General features: G+C 37.0%; 4 protein-coding genes across 4 annotated transcripts; 1 reads left to right on the top strand and 3 right to left on the bottom strand.

Annotated features, from left to right (window-relative positions):
- Positions 1–462: 462 nt before the first annotated feature.
- On the bottom strand, positions 463–4,525 carry LOC141835097 (CASP-like protein 5B3). The gene is made up of 3 exons (XM_074722524.1): positions 4,184–4,525; positions 1,633–1,765; positions 463–841 (listed from the first exon to the last, which is right to left on the bottom strand). The coding sequence occupies exons 1-3, from the start codon at positions 4,312–4,314 to the stop codon at positions 641–643; spliced, it is 465 nt and encodes a 154-aa protein (XP_074578625.1). The 5' UTR covers positions 4,315–4,525; the 3' UTR covers positions 463–640.
- Positions 4,526–5,873: 1,348 nt separating this feature from the next.
- LOC141834501 (putative calcium-binding protein CML46) lies at positions 5,874–6,386 on the bottom strand. Its single transcript, XM_074721821.1, has one exon. It carries the CDS (start codon positions 6,384–6,386, stop codon positions 5,874–5,876), a length of 513 nt encoding a protein of 170 aa, XP_074577922.1.
- Positions 6,387–7,961: 1,575 nt separating this feature from the next.
- On the top strand, positions 7,962–19,746 carry LOC141835107 (DNA-directed RNA polymerases II, IV and V subunit 11). Its single transcript, XM_074722534.1, has 8 exons — positions 7,962–8,173; positions 8,768–8,815; positions 17,447–17,499; positions 17,680–17,779; positions 17,971–18,060; positions 18,140–18,218; positions 18,417–18,512; positions 19,343–19,746. Exons 4-8 carry the CDS (start codon positions 17,727–17,729, stop codon positions 19,385–19,387), a joined length of 363 nt encoding a protein of 120 aa, XP_074578635.1. The 5' UTR covers positions 7,962–8,173; positions 8,768–8,815; positions 17,447–17,499; positions 17,680–17,726; the 3' UTR covers positions 19,388–19,746.
- LOC141835397 (fasciclin-like arabinogalactan protein 11) lies at positions 14,374–14,925 on the bottom strand. The gene has a single exon (XM_074722855.1). It carries the CDS (start codon positions 14,923–14,925, stop codon positions 14,428–14,430), a length of 498 nt encoding a protein of 165 aa, XP_074578956.1. The 3' UTR covers positions 14,374–14,427.
- Positions 19,747–20,351: the final 605 nt, after the last annotated feature.

Genomic DNA, 20,351 nt, shown 5'->3' with positions numbered 1-20,351 from the left:
CAAAGGTGAGAAGTCTCAAGGCACGATAAATCTTGGTAGGTTGAGATCGACTGAATATTAAACAAAAATAAAATTCTCATAAGTTAAAATCAACTTGTAGTAAAGTCCTAGAGACATGAGATATATTGGCATAACACGGATTTATCCTTAGAATGACTAAAATTAGAGTGTCAATCGACTAATATTATATGTATGAGACGAGGGATGATAATGGCATGTGCATAGAGGAAGTTAAAGGGGAAAAGAATGAGGTGATGAATGGTGGTAGTGCACCGGAAGACAATGGCACATGTATGGGGGAAGCTTAAAGTGGAAAGCATGAGGTGGGGAATGGTGGTGGTGGATCAAAAGCCGCTATCATTGAAGATTACTGGTAATTTTACTGTTAACGACGATTATGGTGGCATATTAGAATCATGAATTTTCTGTAATCTTCATAAAATTCAAATTCCTGGTCTCAAACACTATTAACTCAAACTATTTCACTACACAAATCTCTGCAGTATCTTTACAATTTTAAAAATAAAAAAAAACAGGGTACATGTATGATCAGCCAGATGTTAGGATCCAAATCATGGCTAGAGCAGAACTGATATTTCGACAACAAAAAAAAAGAGAAAAAGAATAAACATATTTATGATCAGCTAGATGTCAGGATCCAAAACATGACTAGAGCAGATGCTGAGACAAACATCCAGCTGATAAAAGCCATGGCGGTAGAAACTTGATATTTGCCGCATGAAAACTGAGAATATGATTTGCAGAAGTTTGTGTCCCTCGCAAACAAAACAGTCACCCCTGCTGAGGAACATGCTGCTGCCAGAGACAGAGTTGCTGTTACCTGCATTATACAATACAATGAATGAATGTAAGTATCGCAACGCTTGAAATATGTGTGTTTATTTGTTTGCATTCATACTAATAATGGGTTGGACATCTGTCTCGAGAACAGATACACTGATGTAATCATTAGATTATGACAACTTCTCAGCCTAGAGTTGATGCCATAACAACATATTTTCAAACACAGTACAGTCAAATAAGGAAAATTGGTTATTTATAGAATAAAAGTTTAGTGGTTGTTGTTGTTATATGACATTATGGATTGTCTAGAATATTGCAATCAGACAATAAACTACCTATCTTGCATACTTCTCACATTTTTTCACTTATTCTTCATGGAACTGTATGGCATTTTATAAGTAGATGGGTTTAGTCAAATTGGATGATGCATCTTGAAAAATGAAGTCAAAATCGCCATGCTGTCTTCACATGGTTTATGGCTGAGTCCAAATACAGATCTTGCCTACCATGGCATCCCATACTTTCATGCCAGGACATTTGTTATTTATGCTTGCATCATGTTTAAGCAATAGATCAGTTCATGGGAGTATATACCTGTCATTTATTGTTAAGATGGCATTAGGTAGACATGTCTTTGATGCACTATTTAAAAGTTCAGTGTATATATGATCAAAATAAGTGAAATAAAGATCAATGATAGCATCACATACGAATGACTAATTGAATATATAGATTCACAACTGGCAAACTAACTATGATCTTAACATAAAAAAAAATCATAAAAAAGGAACTCAGCTAAAAAAAATCAAATAACTAAAACATACTTACCCAGTCACCAACTATGAACAAGCTTACTAGCAAATGATTGTGTAGATCTCTTTTGACCTTTATAGCATATATATCAAGGCATGCTAGGCCCAAACTCCACAGAGCTTGCAGTCCCATAGAAGCAACCAAGTAACTGCATGCAAAACAAACATTCTTAAAATTTATGAGCAAGATCACACTAATAATCTAATTAGTGCTTTAAAAATAATTTTCAGTAACATATTGTTTGTACCAGAATCAGATCTAAGGAACAATAATCCTCAAAGTAGTATATTAATCAGAATAGAAGACCTTGAAATTGATGTTTATAGAAAGAATAATACCACTACATTTGAATATTAATTTTGGACATCTGGTTTTATCAGATTGCAAGTTCATGACTTCCTTTAATATTTTAATATAGACATTAATGATAAAAATATGCATATTAGTCAGAAAACTTTGATGAAGAAGAGGATAATTTGATAAAAGCTGTAAGGAATTTTGTTTTTTTCACTCTTGGATAGGCACCACAATATATTAAGCATTACAATACCTAGAGTAAGCAGCAAAGTTATGATTACTTGTTCAACCTATTTACTGACAGGTTCTGAAAATTTTCCACCAAGGAGGCTCAACCATGCAATGCACTTTGAGTAAAGCTAAATTATATGCATGGGGAGGATCATGCTCACCAGAGCACAGGGCATATGCCCTTGAGTTTTAACAAGAAGTGAATCCATTATGGAAAATTCATTCATTTTAAGCTTGGATGTTTACCCTTTCGAAAGCTACATGCAGCATAACCTCTAAAGTCAAGTGGGATGACTTGTGCAGCTTGCTTTTCAGGTGGCATGACTCTATTCAGCTGGATTGTCCAGTCCATTCAGATCAGTGTTAAGCTGCATTTATTTTCACTACTACCACTAATAAGATTACTGTTGGTGGTCGACCAATTCCTAACCTTTCTGAATCTTGTGTTTTTATTGTTCAATGCCCATTTCCACTGTTTCTTGAATTGAAGGTGTTTTATCTGAGTATTTGTATCTGGATAGCACAGTAGTAGTTCTGAGATAATGCATGGAATGAATCTATAATTATGTTTATATCAACTGGCAATAGTTGACACGACGCTTCTACTTGTCTTTTATATGAGTTCTGTTATCAGGTGGCAGTAGTCCCTCTTCTCTTGTCCATAATACAAAAGCTTAGGTAATCTATTTGTCACCCTAACCTTTTATAAAAAAATTAAATAAATAAATGGAAAAGTAGTGGATATCTATTGGTGAATAATAACTACCTTAAAGGTCTAAAATTATGTTTAACCATTAACCTATAAACTGGCCGATTGATTAAACCAATAAAATAGCTAGCAAGTGTCATGTACAAGATCTCCCTTCTCAAATCAGTGACAATACTCTGAAACTGCCAGTTCATTGTAATTCATCTATTCTTATGGTGATATTATCAACATGCTCATTCCTGAAATAATAAAGGTTAAACAAGTATCTTAATCAACATTGACACAACAACACTCTATAATAGATGATTCCTAAAGTTGAATGTAGTGCAGTTATATACATATATCAATCATTTAAAAGGACATGTTTGTCAGTACTACTTTTTAATTTGTTTGACCATTCAAACAATATATGACGTCTAAAGTTCTCATTGTATCAATTGATTCTGTTAGAAAATTCTACTGGTTGAAGCCTAAGTTTAAAAGGAACCAATTTATATACATAATTTAGCATCTCTCCTCACTAACAAAACCATTAAACTAAGCTTGAACAATGAATTTACAAAAAGAATGCAAGTTAAAGATGCATGGCTTCATATGAGTCCAGTGTGGTTGTGTTATATACCTAAACAAGGGCCCGTAACAAAAGCATCATTAGTGTTGTGAGTTAGGATTCAAACTTAAATTGTAATTGTATGATTTAATATCTTATCATTACAGTCGCAGATCATTCCATGGGAGCAGGAATAGGTGAGGTTCATTGATGAAAAGAATTCTGGATATCCTAGAATATGATGGAGAGAACTCAAGATATAGTCAACACAGATCCTAGAATAGAACAAGTAATGATAAAGGATGGAATTTTCAAGAACTCCAAGCAATCTTGTGAAGACCATTACACACATTGCTTGAACATATTGATTATCAAAATCTCCTCATCCCGATGTTAAATTTTCTTAGGTACTAGGACAGCGGCCCCTGCAATTCCGCTGAGATATTGGTTCAGATAAATTGAATCCTATGAGAACATATCGTGTATCCTTAACTGAATTTAGTAAGGCAAATCAATTACCATGCCCCTCCAATCGATCTAGATATTTCTGAAGTCAATTATCTCGGCTGATATCAAGAGACACTTCTGGATTCCAACATTGTGGAACTCACTTTTTATACTCGAACTTGAAACCTTGCTCCCATACGATCCGAATAAGACAATATTAAATTTTAAAACTAAACGATCGAAACATTCAACAAACTAACTAGGCACTAAAATTGGAAGAAGTATTAACTCCAGAAAAGAAACAAGCATACAGACAAATCGACAATCGGTACCAGAAAGCGGTGTAATTGGAGAACCCGAAGGCAGAGAGCATGAAGGCGATTGAAACTCCAGCGAAGGCGATCTGCCCAGTCCTGAGCAGGAGCCCGCTCCGAGTCCCCGGGCTTCCGAACACGACCTTCATCTGCCCTTTCCGGCCAAAGAACCCTAGAGTAACTGCTCCAAAACCGTCGCCAGATGTTCAATTTCATGCACAAAATCGCTGTCGCGAGCCGATTACAGCGATCCCAAATTCTAAAGTTGCCAGTTCACGATCAAATCGCCGGGCGATTGACGGCCGCATGGCGGAAACGACCGGGTGGTTACGCTCTTGGTCTCCCATCGCTACAGCTACATTAACATTATTAAAGAACGAACAAGAGGAAGAGAGAAGGCAGAGTGGTTTTGGCCCTTTGGCCTTTGTGTCGTTGTCTGCGTGAATATTACGTATCAACGCCTTTATTTTATTGTTATAATTATAATAATATTAAAATAATTTTTTATTTTCCGTGTATGATACGTTGAATTACTTAATCGAGATTTGATTTTTTTTTTTATAGCGAAGTCAAGCAATAATATTTTTCTGTAGATCAATTGTAATTTTTCGATTTATTTTTTCATAGATAGTCGTAAGACTGACCGTGTGGGCCCCCGAAGCATAGCTGAGTTGGTTACGACGTAGCAGACTTGCAGAAGAGGGCAAGGGTTCGAATCCTGGTGAAGTCAGCCAATACCCTCTTACGTCGTGACCAACTGTAGTTTTTCGATTTACCTCCTCACAAATGATCGTGGGATCGATCATGTGAAGCCGCTAAGATGAGGGATTCCACCTTTTGCAGAAGAAAAGTGAGATCGATTGTGTAGAATCGTTAAGGTGGCAGATTCTATCTTTTGCAGAAGAAATTTGATTTTTATCCATTTCAATAAATATACTTCGTCATAATCAATTATGTACAGACACAAAGTATAAAATATTAAGACATATTCTTCCTCCGACAATTATTTATAATGTAGAAGTTTGTTCAGAGGTCCAAAAGTAGTGATTGAATCATGTTGCAACTTTCTTTGATAGAATTTGAGGTCCAAAAGTAGTGGTTGAATCATGTTGCAACTTTCTTCTGCAAAGATAGAATTTGAGGTCCAAGGTAGTGGTTGAACCATATTGCAACTTTTTTTTTTGCATGGATGAAATCCACCACCTCATCAGTCATACATGATCGACTTCACGATCATATGTAAGGAAGTAAATCATAAAGAAAAAAAATATTATCTTGATTTTGTTGAGATTTAAATCTTTGCTCACTTTTACAATTCTACTCTATTGTAATCAACTCAGTTATCTCCTGAGAGCAAACCCCCCATGTTGCAACTTTGTTTGTTGCAACTTTGTTTCTTATACGAGAACAAAATCACTTTTTCAGTTTCAATATCAAATCCACAAACATCTGTTTTTGTTTGTTTGTTTGTTTGTTTTTTTTTTTTTTTTTTTTTTTTTTTTGCATCTTTTGAACATCTTTTGAATTGATTCATCAAAAGGAGCAAGCCAACTCAATTTACAGGCAGTCATGCACAAAACATGTTTGATGCTTTGTATTCCCACTTTTGATGGATCAAATCCTTCGTTTTCGATATCAACACGAAGGAGAGAAAAAAAATTAATTAATTTTTCTCTTTAATAAGGGAAAAAAATGAATGGAATCATCATCAGCAGACGAAGGTAGTCTCCATGAAGTCGACGAACTCCTCAAAATCGATCCTGCCATCGCCGTTCTTGTCGTACACCGCGATCATGCGCCGGCACCCGTCGATCCCCGTCCCTTCCACGAGCCCTAGCCTTGTCATCACGCGCCGCAGCTCGGCGGCGTCGATGAACCCATCACGCCCCTCGTCGAACACCTGGAAGGCGGCCTCCAGTTCCTCGAGGCTGGGCGCCCTTTCGACGAACATCCGGGCCAGGTCCCCCGGCCCCTCGAATCCTCCATCGACCCCGTCCCCCCTGACGCCGATGGCCTCCATGACGGCCGCCACGTCCTCGGGCGCGAGATCGAGGCGGTCTTCCAGATCGTGGAGGTTGGGGACGGCGGAGCGGCGGTAGGAGAGGAAGCGGAGGGCGAGCTTGCGGAAGACGAACCAGAAGGAGATGGTCTGGAAGAGAAGGAGGAGGATCGGGTCAGAGAGAGCGAGGGAGGCGGCGGCCGGCGACGACGACTTCTCCATGGCGTTGAGAGAAGGGAAGAAGAAGAAGAAGCCTGTCTTCAGTTGGAAGAGGGTGGTACGGGGCTTGCGTTTACTTATAGAGAGACTCTGTGGGGAGGGAAAGAGGGCGGAAGGTGCGGGGGCGTGGAAAGTTGGTGGGGTCAAAGGAGAAAAAGGAAAACGTTGCTTCCTGGAACCATCCTCAATGGAATTTGATTTGAACCGTTGAATCCTTCGGTCCAATTTTTTTTTCTTTTTAATTCGCAAAATTAAATGTTAATTTATATATTCTATTTAAATTTCATGTCCTCGCTAATTCTTCCCATTTAAAAGTTTTATCCATTTAGTTCTTTGTTGGTCGGTCATGACCTCGTCTATAAAAATTAATACGTAGTAAAAATATAAAAGAAATAAATATAAAACAACATAAGCACGAGAACATTTAGAATTTTACACGAGTCAAAATTCTCAATTCTTAATTCATGGCTTAGAGTTGAATGTGTCATGTTGAATTTCATGTTACATTTTTCATATAGCGTATCATTTTTCAAAATAGTATTCAACATGATTTTTTTTTCATTTTTATATTATTATTATTATTTTAGGAAAAAAACAAAATTATTAATTTATGTTCAGAGAATGCTAAACTGGTTTAATCTTTATTTTATTTAAATTTATTTAATAAAGTAATTGAGTCAATTATTATTTATTTATTTATTTTTATCTTTTTAAAGATATAACTTCAACTATTAAAATAAAACATCAATTCACTGTAAAGAAATGAAAGATTGTACTTCAATTCTTACCATCTTTAATAATGGAACTTCAATCTAATAAAAATCTTTCAATTTTTAATATTCAAATTTCTTCAATTTCCTCTCTTAGCGATGATCAACCGTCTATAAGAACGAGATCCAAGAAAAAAATGAGATCCAAGAAAAAAATAGATATGTAAATATTATATTAATATATGAGATGAAATAAAATATTTATATCAATATTATATTAATATATGAGATGAAATAAAATATTTATATCTAAAGATGAAGCCTTATCAATTAAATATGTTGAAGTATCCGGATAAAAAATTTGAAAGTTAGAATTGTTGATTTAAAAAAAATTGACTTCATAATTTTCATTAGAGTATTCACTTTCATCAAATAAGATATATTATCTTTATTATTTTATTTTTCTTAATGATGTTAATTCGTAAGGATTTGATAATTGAAATATGATAAATTAAAAAATATGTATGTGTATTTTTTTTTATCCATATTGGTTGTGCATCTTCTTTGTCTCTTAGGGGACGTTTGGTTCAGAATTATCTTTGATAATTTTGGTTATCTGTCCAAGTTATCAATGATAATCTTGTTTGGTTTAGATTATCAATAATTTTCAAGTAATATAATATGACCGCCACATCAGTAAAAGGGTTATAAGCCTGTAATCTGATTACCTAAGCAGACTAAGGTATTTGATAAATCCGGGATTAACAACAAATTTAGTACAAAAATATCCTTCAATATTTACATTTAAACAGAAATACCCCTTTAATCCCCATCGATCCATTTTAACTCGTCGTTTGCAACTCCCGATTCCAAAACCCCCCGACCCTTCGCATCTCCGAAACCCTAGCCTTTGCAACTCGCGATTCCAAAACCCACCGCTCCGCCCCTCTCGCATCTGTTCTCCGCTTTGCAAATCGTCAAAACCCTAGCGACTCCTCGCATTTGTTCTCCCCTCACCAACGCCGGTCGTGGGAGCCTGTGTACGCGGCCAAGCGAACGAGCAGGAGGAGCTCTTACAAGGTGAGAAATTTGTTTTTGATTTTTTTCGGAACTAAGGTCGTGCTTTCGGGCGATTTAATGAAATCGGGTGCTTTCGTGCTTTTGGGTGACTTTTAATCTATCTTCAGTCTTTTAATGAAATCGGGTGCTTTCGTGCTTTCGTGCTATTATAATTATAATAAATCATGATTGTTCATAACTCTACCAATAGGACATAGTGTAAGTTAGCTTCTGCTAATGGAGCCTTGAGACTTCTAACACAAAAAGAAAATGCAGCTTCTGCATTTAAAAAAATAAATAAATTTGTAAGTCCACATCATCTTCAGTCTTGTAATCTTCAGCAACATAGCAATATTAAACCTGCATAATAGGGATTTTTGCTGTATAACACTGTGAAGATTGTACAGATAGCTATCCAGAATGTTAATGAAGTATCATGCCTTGTATCCCCCTAATGAGTAATTTTTGTCCAAAATAGCTAATGACAAAGTAGAACTAATACTTTTCTTTGTGTTTCTGTTATACATTTTAAGTTGTAAAATGTTTTGTTGTGCAACAAAGCACTTTCTTTATAAACATTGGTTTCTTATATGTTGCTTCATATTTTTATTGCAGGGAGTTTCTTCTTTTATTTCCTTCTTTATTTCTGCCATATTCCACGAGGTATTGCTCGGTTCATCTTTTATTATCTTTCCTTCTTTTAATTGTTTGAGTTTAATTTTCTAGGGTTTGTTTTAACTTTTTAGAAACAAATTAGAAGTTATTTTATCAAATTGTATATAATTAGTAATCTTACTAAAATGATAGAACCACCTATAAATTTACTATAATTTTTCTTAAAGATTTTATTATGATAGAGCTATTTGCTTAATAATCTTACTAAAATGATAGAACCACCTATTTGCTTCATATATGTGAGAGAAGGAATAAAAATTTGATGGGGTCATCCCAACATATTAATAATGTAATGCATAATCAATCTAAAAAGAAAAAAAGAGACAAATTGTACTTCTATCTTCATTTTAAATGCACTGTAAGAATTTTTTTTAAATTGGTGAAGGATTTTATAAAAATAAGTAAAAAATTAATGAAGTTGTACTCGCGAATGTTCTAAAAAAAATCCAATATATGCTAAAAAATTAAAAAAGTAATTTTATATATTATGGTCAAAATGATAAATGGTTCGTGAAGAAGATTGTTGTATATTAGGAAAATTTTAATTAAATTAAAAAGGATTTAGTTATAAACTTTAAAACATTCTAGATTTTTTTTGTAAAAGTGCCAAAAAAGAAAAAGAAAAAAAAAGAAAACACGCACGGGAGCAAACCTTATCTTCCTCCTTCACCAGCCTTTTTCCTATTTCTGTCGCCGTAACCCTAAATCTTCCTCAACCCATTTTGCTCACCCTCAAACCCTTCGCCCACGCTTCCGCCGCCGCCAACCAGTGTAGCTGCTGTTGCCTCCGTCGCCGACAGCCACCTCCCTATAGTGATTTCCAGCGCCGTCGTCGTCGCGTCACCGCCATCGCACCGTCGCTGTGGCCCACCGACGCTACACAGTAGTGCACGCGCTTAGAGACTTCGATTTAGGTGGAGTTTTCTTACTCGATCCCTTTTAATCACCTTCGTGCATGATTAATATACACCATTAGGTGTAGCTTCCATTCAAGAGAATATATGCTGTGTTCATTTACTTAAGGAATGTCTGAGCTTGTTTCTGATTCAATTCAAAGTACCTTTCCGTTTGATTAGAAAGTTGATTAACAATTTAATTTCAAATATTGACTAATGTTACAAGTTGCTTTAGTGCTTATGATAATAAGTAAATAATAATGTGATTATATCTATTAGAAAATAATAAATTGCATCCTTCTATATATCTCTATTGCTTGATCATTATCCTTTACATTTTGCTTGTCCTTTTATACACTTATCGTTTTATCAAATTGTTATCCCCTATTAAAATTTATTAATGGTATTTACAATAGACAACTTGAAATTTAGAGATATCATAAGGAAACTTAGGATAATTCCCTAAAAGAGAACACAAACCCTTGTGAGAATTGTCAACACCCAAACTCAACTTGGTGCTTGGGCTCCTCGACCAACTCAAGCACTCGGCTGCTTGAGCACTCAACAACTCAAGCAATCGATGGCGTGGGCACTCGGCAGCTCAGCTCGGATAACCAAGCAACGCAACCCAACTAGTCGAGCTTGGCAGTCTGAGATTATTAGCTCAGGTCATCTTGATAGATAAGTCTGAGTTGTTTCAGTAATTTCAAATTCAGAATATTCCTGTAACTCAGCCACGTTGTCCAACATCATCTACTACAACTCTATTATTTTCTACTCTCGTCATCTTACTTTAGCATCAGAGGGTCTTCGCCAGGGCTAGATCGATACCCTCTAACTTTGTGTTGACTTTGAGCATGAACACTTCTATTCGGTATGGAGAAACTTTGAGCATGAACACTTCTATTTGGTATGGAGAAGGCAAAAAGCATTTGGTCATCAACGTTACTCAGCTAGGAGCTTCACGTTGTCTGTGGGAAACATCTGAGATTAAGATATTGTCGATGGTACACACACACCGTACTACCAGTCAGAGGGGGGGTTTCGCCTCGCGCCTTTACTCTAGAAGGGGGAGAGGCCCCCTTAGATCACACTCGTTAGTGCAGCTGATTCGGGCCACCGTGGAAGAAGTGCTTCAACGACAAAGTAGCCCAATAGATCACCATGCTTCTACAGAAGCCAGAAGACCACACCACTGATGATAAATGAAAAACGGCTTGATCCTTCTGAGTCCTTGACTTGTTCTGTAAAATAAAAGTCAACTCCGAGTCAACAACCTTTCGAGTCCTTGGCTCGGTTGCATAGTACATCCTAACCTTGATTTAGCAACTTTCTGAGTCCTTGGCACGATTGCATAATAAAGCCTAAACTAATTCGGCAAGCCTTCTAAATCCTCGGCTAGGCTACACAAAAATAAGCCCGAATTGAGTTAGCAATCTTTTAAGTCTTGCTCAGTTGCGTAGTAAAGCCTGACCCTAAGTCGACAACCTTCTGAGTCTATCGGCAACCTTCCAAGGCCTTTGCTCGATTGCATAATAAATCCCGAACTGATTTGGTAAGCCCTTCGAGTCCTCGACCCAGTTGCCTAAAAATAAGCTCGGACTGAATTGGTAACCTTCCAAGTCCTTAATTTGGTTGCATAAAATAAAATCCAATCCCGAGTTGGCTATCTTCTGAGTCCTTGACTCAGTTGTGTGGGATAAAGCCTGAACTGATTTGCCAAACCTTCGGAGTCCTTGGTTGAGATTCATACTTGAGAAGTTCGACCCACAAACAACTGTTCGAATCCTTAGTGCGATTACATATCTGACAACTCGAGTGGATCCTCAGTATAGTTAAGCATGCGAGTGATTGATAAGTTTTCAAGTTCTTAGCTCGATTACACACTTGATGTTTGCTTTGTTTACTTAAAATTCTTTTGGAGCATTAGCCCACCAATATACTTGAAGTCTTAGGCTTGATTATGGATAAAAATATCTTGATCTTTAGATAACTCATTAAGGGATGCAAATTAACAAGTTTTAGCATCAAAGTGTATTTAGAAGTACTTTGCCATGTAAGGATGCTAACACAATAAAGTGATCCAGAAAGCATAATGTTTCAAATTGCAGATATTATAAGGCTAATTTTAAGACATTATAGATAAAATATAAGGATCCTAATCTAATTCGGCCTTGAAGGCCTTTGGAGGATAGTTAAGTAAAGCTACCTCATAGTCCAAAAAGTCATCAGGTTGGTCGGTAGGTGGATACCCTTGATACTTGAATTGTTTCACTGCCCCTTCAAACCCAAGCTATGTTGGAAAATGTGAATGAAAAAGTGGTGGATGGAAAACGACTCCATTGTGAATGAGACTTTAGTTCCACATTGTGAGTTTGAGTGACATTAAGTCTGGTTTAAAATAAATTGCAATTGTGGAAGCTGTGGATGCATGTGCATGCGTAGCCTGCAAGAGGGGGTGAGAATCTAGGGCTAAGATTGCATTAACCCAACATGGCTCGTGTCCAAGCACTACTTGCACACATTGAATGGGGTTAGGTCTGCCCAAGTTGAATCAACCGAGATTTGCGACCCGAATTTCTTTTTGCTTCTTGCTCACGTGGGTAGCAGACGCATTAATGTGCCAGATCTGAAATGATTGGATGTTAATGACGAATTTGTAATCATCGGATAGAAATGGCTAACCATTGATTGTCGGCGACTATCTTTACACTCAAGCATTGAATGACCTTTATTCGGCCATTTAAATGTGGTTGAGGATTGGAGCCCCTATATAGGGAGGCTACTAGCAGGAGGAAAGGATACAGATGAAAAATTGAAACTCCATCTACTTTGTTCTCCCTTGTTGTATATACCACTCGATAGGTCTACCCGTTATAACGTTAGGGTATATGCTCAGTTTGTCACGAACAACCTATGCTTGGTTGTTGACATGGTTTCGTCATTGTTCTGACTCGTCGCTTAGGTGGCAGCGACCCATTCGGATTCAGGATTACTTCCCGAGTACTCAGCCTCGATTCCTTACCGGTCGAACGTCCTCCTCAGCATTGTGACTCCACTCCTGAGCACTTGATGCCCCACTTGGTACTTGGGAGCTCGGAGACTGCACTTTGTGACTCGATGACTTGGCGCGACTTGTCCAAGTCGGTACTCAACATTCGACAACTCAGGTACTTGGCGGTTGTGGGATTTGGTCTCCCGACTAGGCGCTCAGGCAACGAGCCATTTAGACTAGGCAATTGGGCAACTCGGTCGACTGGGCACTGGACTTCCTAACTTAGACTCAATATCTCAACTTCTCACTTAGACTCAGGAAGCGCTTCAGAGCACTCGACAGTTAGTCAACGAATTCCTAACAACTTGGCCTAATTAGCCCAGGCTTACAGCTTGAGATTATCAACTCAAACCATCTCAACAAATAAGTCTGAATTGGTTTTCTATAATTTCAATTTAGAACATCCATGGTATTTCCGGTAACTAGATTGTGGAATATTGTCCAACAAGTACGATAGAGTATACTGAGCATAATTAAGTGGGCATCCTACTAGAAGAAGGTATCCCAAGACAAGTAAACCATAATTTGATAAGCACCTAACATGGAGACTACAGTGGGAATGGTTTGTGCAAGCCTAGACCATCATCGTAGGCTCACAAAGCTTTACTCGAGGTTGTGGCTGAGCTCCGCATATAATTCACCCTTCCAATTCCCATATCTCTTTTGCCTTGTTGCCCTAGGTGTCTTTAGGCATGCTTTTGCAAGAACAACCTTGCCTCCTACAAAGTACGACTAGAGTAGACCGACCATAATTAGGTGGGCATCCTAATAGAAAAAGCTATCAAGGCATATGCCTAAGACAAGTAAATTATAATTTGATAAACACCTGACATGGGAATGGTCTGCACAGCCTAGACCATCCTTGGGCATACCGTTGTCAATCTGTGCTCTAAGAAACAACCACTTGTAGGACCCAATAGACCAATTATATAAAAAAGGTAACATTTGTAAAGGTAAAGGGATATGTTCCTTAATCTCGTATTTTCTCTCCCAATACATTTTATTTTTTCTCTCAAGTTGGATTATCAGAGTCTAACTTAAGCATTAGAGGGATATTATTGGACCACTTTTTTTTTTTAGTTGGTACCAGATATCTAGCTTACGTTGACTAATCCTATGATAACCGGTCCAATCCGACGGAAGTTTCCCACCGACCACCCGAGTAAATCGGAAAGCGCTTGCGGTGGCTCATCCAGACAACCCCTTTCTCTGGCCCTCTACTCACGGGAGGCAAATCACCCCTGCAGTATGCCGTAGTTGAGTCTTGAACCCGAGATCCCTGGGATCCATTAGAGGGCGTAGTCGAGTTGGTACCCACTCTAGCGCTTATAATAGTGTGTTATTCCACATAGATCTATTTAGATCATTGGAGAAAGCTTTGTCATTAATGTGTAATAAAAAGTAAATTTTGGTATAGTTTTGCAAAATCATCCTTATCATTATATTAATTCAAAGATGATTCATCTTTGAATTAATATAATTTCCATTTTGACTTTTTTGTGCCAAGAATTTTCCCTTTGAGTGAGGTTATTTTGTTTATTTACTCCATCAATTTTGTCTGTGTTCCTGGGTAGTTTGACATTTGAATTTAGTGCTACGCCAATCTAGTTTGATAATTCGAATTTGGTGCTGCAAATTGTTGAACCACCTCAGAATATGGTGTTCGAAATGGGGGTGTTGACCGCGCCGGTGGAGATGTTCACTTGGATTGCGGTCGTCGTCACGTTCAGCGGGAACCTGCCGTCGTTAGCATCCCCCACTTGTGTCCTCACCAGGTTGCTCACCGTTTGGAACTGTGGCATCGAAATGGCCGTAGACAGAACATGGAATTGGAGCAGGGAGACCTTCTGCTGGTCGGAGAGGGAATTGAGCGTGCTGGGAGGGAGGTTGGAGAAGGCGTTGTCTGTGGGAGCAAAGACGGTGAGGCCGGTATTGGGGTTGTTGAGCTGGTTGTCGATTTGGTCGCCAAGCTGCGTGCTGCAGAGGAGGCGGATGAATGTCGTGTACTGGCCAGCCTTCTCCAGAATGGCCGTGATGTTCTTGGGGCCTGCAGGGGCCGGAGCTGTGGCTGTCTGAGCAAGAGTTTGGTAAGCGAAGGCAGCTAGAAGCAGAAGGGAAATGGTGCAAGAGTTTGGGAAGTGCTTCATGGCTACAGTCGCTTGATCTTCGATCGGAAGCTCTCACTTCCAGTGGTGCATTGTGGGATGCTGCCGGGGAGGTGGATTTATGCTAGTGATACGGTTCGTACTGAGGTGGTGGTTTTTGCACAGAACAGAACTCGATGGAGTGGTACAGCAAGCCAGCTGGATTGCTTGAAAGGGGAGCAAACTTTGATGTGTGACGGAGGCAGCAGTTCCCTGCTGATTCTTAAAGCATTATCATAGAAATCAAGTATGGTTGTTGAAGAGTTTTAGTTAAGCAAGAATCATGCTATTTAGGTGTTATTTCCCTTTCTCCTTTCTGTTGCCGGCAGCTGTTGCTTGTTTAATTTCTTTAGACTAGTAGATCAAGGTTGCTTGATAATTAAGGGTGAAAAATATGGCTAATTGTGTTAACCATAAGAGTCTTGGAACTTAGGATGAAATTGATGGAGTGAATATGCAAATAACCTCACCTAGAGTAGTTAAATTAAAAATTATATTAATTCAAAGATAATTAAAATATAGGACTCTAGACTTCTTTTATAGACTTAACTCAATAGCAAATATAGAAATAAATATTCTAAATAAATAAAATATGCTAATCTTAATAAACATTATAATTATTCCCTATTTATTATTAAAAAAATATTAATTAACAAATAACAAGAATTAAATTTCAAATTTATTGTAGATGTGTAAATCTTGAATATTTTTCAATTTATTTTCATTTATTGTAGATGCATCAATCTTAAATATTTTCGATTCTTGAGGATTTTCAATTTCTTTCTTTTTATCGTGCATGAAACATTTTGAAATTTATCTTTAATTTATTTTCTTCAAAATTATTTTCTTTCTCGTGATAGTTGTTTCCTTGTTCACATTATTCACTACCTTGTTTGCATTATTTCTTCTTCCCTGGCATTTCAATGACTGTGCCTTAAATAGCGCTTGCACTTAGATAGGTAAGGAAGAGTATCTTCAATGTTGCATCCCTGACTGGTCCTATACCATAGGGAGGAGCTCTAAGAAAGGATGACTAGTGTAATCTTATCCGTCTAAGCGCTTCAGTCATATGGGATTATAGTCAGGTCTGTGACAATCTTCTTCAATCCTTTTGAGGGTCATTTGTTCGGTCATCATCTTCTTTGTCAATGATGTGATAGTTGCATATAGCTTTTTTTAAAGGTTTTGGTCCCCTGGCTAGTCCTATACCATAGGGAGGAGCTCTAAGAAAGGATGACTAGTGTGATCTTATGCGTCTAAGTGCTTCGGTCATATGGGATTACAGTTAGGTCTGTGAAAATCTTCTTCAATCCTTTTGAGGGCCATTTGTTCGGTCTTCATCTTCTTTGCCAATGATGTGATAGTTGCGGGTAGCTTTTTTTGCTTCTCTTTTTTAATGTGTTTAATCGATGTTAATCTTCGCTAACACTTTGATTGTCTATTTAGATTTATCAAGAAAGTGTTGCATGATGTCATTGTCCATGGTTGGCTTTGATACCCATCTGTTATGGGTGCATGCGATGGATTGAGTCCACTTGTGAGTAGTGTTTGTAATTTGGACTTGGTTCTGAGACCCCTCTTTTTCCCTCAAAGAGCCACCTTTTGTAATGGAAAGTTGTTGAATTGAGAGAAAAGGGATGAGTTGACGATGAGTGGTGTGGCTATGGAGCAACATCTAAGAGAATCAGAGTGCCAGAGAGAGAGAGAGAGAGAGAGAGAGAGAGATTATTATAGCATTACAATGTATAATTGCTCTCCTTGTATGAACTCTCCATTTACTTAAATGATTTAATCTACTTATTTACAAATGTGCCATTCCATGATTTGTTGTTTAATTTACACCCAAGATCGATTCCTTAAATGAGAACCAATTGTATCCAAAACCAATTGTGCTATAATTGAGATGGCATAAATTGATCTCAAACTGACACAAGTCGATTATATCAATCGTAATGAAACTGGTTAAGGGTATTTTAATCTTTTACTATTTGTTTATTTCCCTTCTTTTTAATTACGCACAGGAATGGTGGAAACAAGGCTTTCTTTTCTTTCCCTTCTGCCCTTGAAGTAATCAAGTTTTTACCCTACTTTCTTTCTCTCCTTTTCTTCATGAATTCATTCTTTCCTTTCTCTGAAATTCCTCTCTCTCCATTCAATGCAAGTAAATGTACCATTAAAGTTGATAAATTGTTGATAATTTTAATATTGAGAATTGGTGTCAACTTAAAGTTGGATAATTATTAATAACCTAAAGCTGACAATTGATGTTAACATAAAGCTGCTAATCACTGTTGGCTTAAAGTTTATTAGTTGGTGAGAACCTAAAGCTGGATAATTGGTGATAAAGCTTGATTATTGGTGATAACTTGGTAATTGGTGATATCTTAAAACTATTGGTAACTTAATCTTGTTAATGCTACTTAGATATTCTTCTAGAAGAAATTTAATTCATTTGCATTTATTGTTGATCCATTGTGCACATTTGTATTCACTATTATTGATGATTTTTTGTCTTTAATTACAGGTTGGTTTCTCAATCGACTACATTTCTACCCAGGTCGTGATTCCTTGTTGGAGGTATGTGCTTGAATTAAGTTTGCCCTGACATTACTTCAAATCATGCACTCTGAAGAAAGTCCACCATTTGGTGGACCCAAATTGAGCAGGGCATGACATTGTTGATGATGTTCTGCTCTATGAATGTTTGCCATTTAGTGTCATGTGATTATCTCAATCTCTATTTATGTTGATTTGCAGCAAATCACATCTTTCTCTTTCCCATTCATATCTAGAGGCAGAGAAGGATGAATGCTCCTGACCGTTATGAGCGATTCGTTGTGCCTGAAGGCACCAAAAAGTAAGGAAAACGGCTAGTCTGTTTTCTTCCTCTTGCCCCAATTTCTTTGTCAATGCTTTTGCTTGACTATGGATAAATTAGTTCTTATTTGGTGATATGAAACAAGTTGGATGTTTGTAGCTTGGTTACTCTGACTTGTCAAGCATCTTTTGGTTCCTTATCATGTGAATTTTCTTTTGCTTGAAAAATAGGGTTTCATATGAGAGGGACACCAAGATTGTTAATGCAGCTGCTTTCACTATTGAACGTGAAGAACACACTATAGGAAACATCCTTCGAATGTGACTTTTTCATTTTATTATTAATGTTACTTTTTTTTCTTAAAAAAATGAAAATCCTTTAAACATATTGTCGTTGTAGGCAGTTGCACAGGGACCCTAATGTGCTCTTCGCAGGCTACAAGCTCCCTCATCCTCTGCAGTACAAAATTATAGTTCGGGTACGTATTACAGTCATTTTTTATATTCTTATAGATTAGATCAGAACACAATTAATGCAAACAAGGAATATGCATTGGTTAGAATTCAATTTTGTCAGTCTTGTGTGCTTTGAGGAGTCAATGTGGTGTTACATCAATTTTTTTTCTTTAGTATGCATTCATGCAAAAGAGAAAATAAAATCGGTTTGTTCTTTCCAGATCCAAACAACGAGTCAGTCTTCTCCGACACAAGCTTATACACAGGCAATTGATGATCTTGACAAGGAGCTTGACTATCTGAAGAAATCTTTTGAGGTCTGGTGCTCAATACCCATTCCTTTTTCAAGTAGAGTTGTTTATTTTGTTAACTCCTGAAATGTATCCGGCTACTAATTGGTTAGAAAAAATTTAACTCATCTAGACATTTACTGCTGAATTTATGTTTGATTAAAACTGAATCTTACAAAATTATCTGTAAGCCATTTTCTGCAAAATCATGAAACAGATTGAATTGAGTTCGCAGAAGCCAACAAATCACCCATGGTTATTTTAACTATTGAGTCCATTCTTAAATGAAAATTCATTATTACATTTATTGAATTCTGAAGAAGAAACTTGAAAATAGAACACCAGCAATAGAGTAAGCAAACGGACTTTATTATGAGCTCTACTATCCTATAACAATGCAAAAGGTTATACAAAGTTTAATTAACCAACTTGGCTGATGAAGGAAACCTTCTAATCATCTAGAGCATGTTTGTATCTTCTTGTGCCCTTTCCTGAGGATGAAAGCACGATCTTTAATCTAGCCTGATGAAAGGTTGAGGCCAAGAACGACATCATTCCTTCTCATATGAACATTGACATTCAAAAGTAATGAAACTGATCATGGAGGAGGATTGAATGTCCTATCAATGACTAGTTCGGTAAAATATGTTAGCGCTGTTCTAATTTCATGTTTTTTCTTTAGCTTTCCTAAAGTCTATTTTGGTGAAAATTATGCTCTTAAATTCAAATTGTCAATTATGTCGACACAATGATTCATGAATAGCATGGTTCCCATTCCTGTAATGCATCATAAGAACAGTGCGTCATTTCTGTTACAAAATTTGTGAAGAAGCTCACTTTTAGCAACCTATTTGCAGGACGAGAAGAATCGGCACGAAGAGAAGTTGAGGCAGGGATATTAATTTGGTAGATATGGCTGTCAAGTGGCTGGAAGCAGGAACAGTTCATGCACTAGCGTTTTTAGAATGACTAAATTAAACAACCATGCACTGTTAGTAATTGTTTAATGCCCTCAACTACCTGTGAAAATTTTGGATTACATACCAAAAATGTGGACCGAGTTTAAGAACTTCGCTGGATAAATGATGAGGAAATCTTGGACTTCATTTGGCTGGCCCAGAACATGAATGAACATTGAACTAATGTCTAATGAATATTCTTCAGTTCCACTTACCCCTAAACTCTTGAGTAGGAATCCCTTCATCAATATGGCCTTCAATTTGTTCTATTGAGTAAGTGAATTTTTATGTTTATCAATCTTGCATCAAGCTTATGTTTTATGAATTATCTATCAATTTCCACATTATCATCTATTTGATTAGACCATTTAGCTTGGTTGACTTGATTATATTGATTAGCTAAATGTCTCACTCAATTGTGTTTGTTTATGTTGATTAATTTGACTTGCTCAATTGGTTTGTTTGTCCTTATCACTTTGATTTGCTTGACCCATATGCTAAGTGTGTCGATTAACTCAATTAATTGGTTGGTTTGTTTTGACTTGTTCGACTAGTATAATTGTCTTGATTGGTTGGCTAGGTGTGTCTGATTAATTAATTATAGTCAAACCAAGCTGACTAGTTTGTTCACCTAACTTGCTTAGCTTGATTGACTTGTTTAGCCCAATTGGTTTATTTTACCTATTGGGGGCATGATTTACATGCCTTGATCTATCCATTCCCTCATGTTGTCTACCCTCCCACTCATTCTGATTGACTCAGATTGATTCGTCACAGTTGGCTCATCTTGATCGGCTTGCTATGATCAAACCTATGACTCCTTGGTGAATTGCTAATAGTTTTCAAAGGTAGAGAAATCTTTTATAACAGTTTTTTCTTATAAAGATTTACATATGCTTTTGATTGC

The sequence above is a fragment of the Curcuma longa genome, chromosome 9 (assembly GCF_044706935.1).
Source record: "Curcuma longa cultivar G26 ecotype Majalengka, Jawa Barat chromosome 9, ITB_CL_G26_1.1, whole genome shotgun sequence".
NCBI lineage: Eukaryota > Viridiplantae > Streptophyta > Magnoliopsida > Zingiberales > Zingiberaceae > Curcuma > Curcuma longa.
This window is presented reverse-complemented; position numbering and strand designations above follow the sequence as displayed.